Genomic DNA, 6,175 nt, shown 5'->3' with positions numbered 1-6,175 from the left:
AGAATAAGCTTCGAGTGGAGTCAAACCTTCAGTTGAGCATTTTAGAGTTTTTGGATGTATCTCTCATGTTCATGTGCCTGACAGTAGAAGAACTAAGTTGGATGATAAGAGTTTGAGTTGTGTTTTGCTGGGAGTTAGTGAAAAGTCAAAGGCTTACCGACTCTATGATCCAACTTCACAAAGGATCATAATAAGTAGGGATGTTGTATCCGAGGAAGATAAGAGTTGTGACTGGGATAAGACCTATGAAAAATCCATTATGTGCGATCTGGAATGGGGTGATCAAGAGGAGGCAGCAGATGTTTGTGATGAAAATGAAGAAGCGAGCGAATCTAATATAGAAGTTGCAAAGGAAAATATTTTCTCTGACTCTTTGGCTGAAGCAAGCTCTCCTAGCTCGAATATGAGAAAGAATAGGAGACCACGAGTCTGGATGAGAGACTATGCAACAGGAGAAAATCTTTCTGAAGAAGATAATGAAGCTCACTTGACCATGTCTATCACTACTGATCCTGTAAACTTTGAAGACGCATTGAAGAGTGAGAAATGGAGGCAAGCTATAGATCTGGAAATAAAAGAAATAAATAGAAATGACACATGGGAATTGATAGAGTTACCTGAGGGCGGAAAGAAGGTTGGAGTAAAATGGATTTATAAGACGAAATTCAATGAAAATGGAGAAGTCAACCAATACAAGACTAGGCTTGTAGCCAAGGGGTATACTCAAGAGCATGGGGTAGACTATACTTAAGTATTTGCACCAGTTGCGCGCATGGAGACAATTCGTTTGGTGGTAGAACTTGCAGCTTAAAGAGGCTGGTCCATCTACGTGAAATCTGCATTTCTAAATGGTGATTTGAACGAAGAGATCTTTGTGGAGCAACCTTGGATATGTGCGAAAGGGACATGAGCAGAAGGTTTACAAGTTGGTGCATATAGAAGCCTATAGAAGCCTATTTTTACGAAGGACAATGCACCAACTCCGACAGTTGGTGCATATAGAAGCCTATAGAAGCCTATTTTTACGAAGGACAATGCACCAACTCTGACATAGGCTTCTAAAGGATACGTGCTTGGTATAGCCATATAGAAGCCTATTTTACGAAGGAAGGTTTTGAGAAATGTGACTATGAGCATACTTTTTTCTTCGAGAGAGGAAAAGAAGCCAAAGTATTAATTGTAAGTCTTTATGTTGATGATCTCAGGTTTACTGGAAATGATAAATTAATGTTTACCGAGTTTAAAAATTTCATGACATGACAGATCTTGGTAAGATGAGGTATTTTCTTAGCTTTGAAGTCTTACAAAAATCTAGTGATATTTTTACAAGTCAGAAGAAGTATGCTTTGGAGATGAAGATGGAATAAACGTGGACGTGGACAAAACTTATTATAAGCAAGTTATAGGCAGTCTTAATTATCTCACACCTGGTTTTGTTGCATACACAGTGATTATGTTGGAATTTGGATGAGAGAAAGAGTACTTCAGGCTATGTGTTTTTATTGAATTCTGGAGCAGTATTATGGTCATCAAAGAAACAACCAATAGTAAGTAGAGCAGTATTATGGTCATCAAAGAAACAACCAATAGTAAGTCTATCTGCAACTTCATGTGCATGCCACGCAGTATGGTTAAAAGGGTGTTGGAAAAGTTGTCAGAATCAGGACAAGTCAACTATTATTCACTATGATAGTAGCTCTACTATCAAGCTTTCAAAAAACCCAGTAATGCATTGTGGTCAGGACAAGTCAACTATTATTCACTATGATAGTAGCTCTACTATCAAGCTTTCAAAAAACCCAGTAATGCATTGTGGCACATCGGACCCGTTAGCTGATGTGATGACTAAACCACTAAAATTGGATGCTTTCTTGAAAACATAGATATAAACAGAGTACTATTTGTGTTCAGTTGAAGGGAGGAATTGTTAGGTTTGATTTAGATTTAATTAGATTTAGTTATTTGAATTAGATCGGATTTACATTCCCATTTAGTTATTTGAATTAGATTAGATTTACATTTCCTTGTTTTCAGTGTATTCTATGGAGGAGAGATTTCTCTCGATTCTTCTTATATTTCTAGTTCTCTCTTTCTTTATATTCTCTTGTCTATTTTCCTTACCCAAGTTGCTACATTGTCTCGTTGGTAGCTCTACCGACGCAGACTACTAACATCCTCTCGTTACATTGTCTCGTTGGTAGCTCTAGATTACCACTTTGATTTTAAACTTTTGTTTTTTTGGGTCAATAAGAAACAAAATTTAATTATTTAAATAAAGAAAACACTTCTACCTAGTATTAAATATGTTAAGGTTCGATTTAAATGATTTTATTGAGATAGAATAATAGATCAATCAATAGAGATGAGAGAATGACACATAATAAGATCAAAGTAAATGACCATAGTGGGCGAGATATGTGTCTGCCAACCATTTACCTAAAACAATCTCTGTTTCCGTGTTAAAATGGCCATGATCCCACGAAAAGCCTTCAAATGTGGTCAAGTTTATAGGCAACTCCCAAGAGTCAATAGTAATGATGTCTGGAAGCTCCTTTTGGACTGCATCTTCAGCTGCTCTCACTGCCGGCAAGTTATGAGTATCGTGCTTCATAAAAAAGTCATACATGGATATCTTAATAATAATGACCGGTAAAAATCTAGGTTTTATATCATTGCGGATGTCGGTGATGAACTTCTTTAAGTTGTCTTTGTATCTTTGAGCGGTGTCATTCATAGCCGCATCGCTTTCTCCTTGATACCAAAACAAAGCACGCACAACTCCACCTTCTTTTTCTGATGTTTTAATTCGTTCAATGAAATTTTGGTAAAAAGTTGCACTAGGATTGCTAGGGTTTTTTATCCATTGTTCAATTAAAGTGCCACCTCTAGCACAAGGAACTAAACCCACGGTGCCTGCCTTTTGTCCAGCTTTTTCTTTGAACTGGTGAGCAAACGGTATCCCCGGACCAATCCCTGGAGTGTGACTAATGTCAATCCCCAAATGGAGAGGTTCATGTGCTATCTCCCATTGGCGCTCAGGGTTCAACCGTAGGATGGATGGGTCAGATTGACACTCCAATGGGACCTTTCCATCCCACACAAGTTTCCCGTTTTGAATTTTCTCTACCCCACCTCGACCAGCCATGTTGCTCTGACCGGCAAGGATGAATATGTTGGTGGGAGAAGTAGCCCCTGAAAGGGAAGGGCTAAACAATATCATACACAACAAGATTGATAGTTTTAGCAAAACCATTTTGACCCCTTGTGTCTGTCTAAAAGAATTGATAACTTTTTGTGTCTATTTGCACAGACACAACTACTCTCCCGTTAAAACGCTTATCACTCTCCTTCTATTTTATAATTGATCTATGCCTCTTCATTCCTTTCCCAGTTATCCTCACTTTTTATACTTAATTTTGATTCTATTTTTAGTATTATTTAAGTTTCAAAATCAATTTCAATCCGTAAATATTTGTGGATGGAGTATTTTTCGATCTTATTCTCTTGGATCACACCTAATTTGTCTAATATATCTATATATATATAGAAGTATAAAAATAAAACCTCAACCGTCGATGTTTTTTTTTACACTAATCTTGTCTTACATGTCTTTTTTTTTATAGAATAAAAGACGAGATCTTTTGTCATTAAAATATATTAGCATAATAAAGGAGGTAAATAAATATTTTCTCATTTCTAGGCCAAAAATAGTTTTTTTTTTTTTGGTTTAAATTTGAAGAAGGTGTACACATTTATCCACGTTAAGTTTGAAAAATTTAATAAGAGTTTTTGTGTGATATAATTTGTATCAAATTAGGTTTCCTTACTACATGAGTGAAATATATACCTGAATATTTTGACTTTGTTTTTCATTTATTAATGTATTTATTAATGTGACGTGTTAATGCAAATTATAAATTTGTGAAAGATAATGTCACGACCGTAAAAATAAAACAATAAATGAATAGCAAAACTTGTTGGAGGATCGTGTAATCTTTTTGTCTTATTCTATTATTTTGAACCATTGTAAACTCGTTTTTCCCATAGTTATGACCTGAAAATATATAAAACTGAACCTAGGAACGTTCGACCAAAGCGAGTTTAGGAGTACCAAGGAGAGCCTAAACCGCCAATGAGCTAGGTTTGATGAATTTTTTTGATGCATGTACTCTGACTCTATTTATGTTATGTAATCTGAATGAACAATGTGATATATGTATGTACTTTCTTTTTTTATCTTTGATTATGACTGCGATGTTGATGTGACCATGTTTATGCTCTTCGAGACACTATGACGTATCATGTATGATAAGAATGAATGAAATACCATGAATATGTATGTACGTCTCGTATAGAATTTACAACATCGACTAACACGGAAGTATTATATCCATCGTTTCATTGAACAATGATTTTTAATTGGGATATTGTACATGTTTAATGGGACCTCATACATTCAATATTATTCGTGTTTCTTTCTTTTCTTGTCGGTTTTCAGTAGTGTGAATGTACGTAGTCCATAGTGAGGCCTAGGGGGTATGTTAGCTAGCTGACATAGTGGATTCATGCAGACGTGTGTAATCCATGTGTAGAGGAGTATTATGCATTCAACTCTACCCGAAAGAGAAAGTAGAGCCCAAAGAATTAGGTCCCATCGATGATGATAGATGTTGTATGTGTATATTTTCAAACCCCAACAGTCGGGTCAGTTACTTAATATTTTAAATACTCATCCAATTTTGAACATTTTTCATCAAATGCTAGAGACTTCATGTACAGGTGTCACGACTTAGAATGGTTGCCCTCAACCTACTGAGCAAAATTTTTCAGGTAAATGCAACAATACAGAATGGTTGTCCTTAACCTACCGATCGAGTCTTGTGAAGAAACTCCAGCGAAATTCCAGCTCCAAACGGCTGTTTGGAGCGAATTTTGATTTTCCCTCCCTAACTCCCGACTTTGACCAATTTTCTCAATTTTCACTATTTAGTTTTCTATATTTTTCTTGAATTTGTGGGATCTATATAACCATTTTTATCTTCTACCTTATCTAGAAATTCGGTCTCTAAAATTCTCAATAAAATCCCAGAAGTTCGACTTTAAAGGGAAAATCAGGTTCCAAATTTCTCGTCGAGCCTCAAGCGTTACAAATTCTCCCATCCTTAAAAACTTTCGTTCTCAAAAGTTATAATGCCCAATACCCAAGTTGCTACATTGTCTCGACGGTAACTCTACTGACACATGACTACAGACATCCCCTCACTACAAATCAACCTATGGACGATGAAGACGTATCAAACCACATAGTCCACTTGGAAATAATTCCTCGGGTTCCCTGTCCATGTGCATGTTATCAACACCTAGGATGCTCCTAAAGCTACCCCTACCTCTCGTTTGTGATGTTTCACCCTTCTAGGGTTGAAGGGTCACAACTAGGGCTTTGTCATCCATTAGAGTGTAATTACAACCGCACGACTTCAAGATGTCATGACTTCAAAATGTGTTATTTAGAAAATTCTAGAAGGATCTTGGATCTTCGATCAAAATTACTTGAGATATTTTCCTTTGAGCTTTTCTTAGACCCTAACTTGGTTTAGATTCCAAATTTGCCACGAACAACTTGAAATTTTGAATATATCTATTTCCTTACAAAAGCAGTAGATCATTTGAAAGATGTTTAGGCGTCAAATATCTTAAAGAGTCTTAAGGGCATTTTGGTCATTTCTCCCTAATTCGACTTCTCAAACTTTACAAAGCCATCAATTATCATGAAATAAGGCCCACTGTAAAGTTATTTGGAGATCATTTAGATCATGAATCGAAGATAAGTTACCTTAGGAGCATTACTGTCATTTTACATTGTTGCTTGGTTTTAGCTACCTAACCTTGTTTAATGACCACAAATTTTCAGATGTAATCTTGACACGCCATAATATGCTTAGCATTAAAATCTCATGGGTAGCGAAGTAACATTACTTCAATTCCTAGCAAATCGATTCGTTAAGGGTCTTAATTTACGGTTCTTGGTGTTTTTCTTTCATTCATACTTAGTTTAAGGTTCGTACTAAGATCCAAGCGATTCCTATATGTATTTCTTAATAAAAGTTCAAGTTGGCTACTTACCTCGTCACCAACGTTAAGGGCCTCCATTCTCGAGCTTCCAATAGCTACTCAT

At 36.1% G+C, this 6,175-nt stretch overlaps 1 protein-coding gene across 1 annotated transcript; it reads right to left on the bottom strand.

Moving 5' to 3' along the window:
• Nucleotides 1–2,386: 2,386 nt before the first annotated feature.
• LOC111798813 (probable carbohydrate esterase At4g34215) lies at nt 2,387–3,145 on the bottom strand. The gene has a single exon (XM_023682148.1). It carries the CDS (start codon nt 3,143–3,145, stop codon nt 2,387–2,389), a length of 759 nt encoding a protein of 252 aa, XP_023537916.1.
• Between the last annotated feature and the right edge of the window lie 3,030 nt (nt 3,146–6,175).

The sequence above is a fragment of the Cucurbita pepo genome, chromosome LG07 (assembly GCF_002806865.2).
Source record: "Cucurbita pepo subsp. pepo cultivar mu-cu-16 chromosome LG07, ASM280686v2, whole genome shotgun sequence".
NCBI classification, from domain to species: domain Eukaryota; kingdom Viridiplantae; phylum Streptophyta; class Magnoliopsida; order Cucurbitales; family Cucurbitaceae; genus Cucurbita; species Cucurbita pepo.
This window is presented reverse-complemented; position numbering and strand designations above follow the sequence as displayed.

Bases quoted from the DNA above. Each gene is read 5' to 3' on its own strand.
- LOC111798813 (XM_023682148.1), bottom strand. From the start codon at position 3,145: ATGGCTGGTCGAGGTGGGGTAGAGAAAATTCAAAACGGGAAACTTGTG.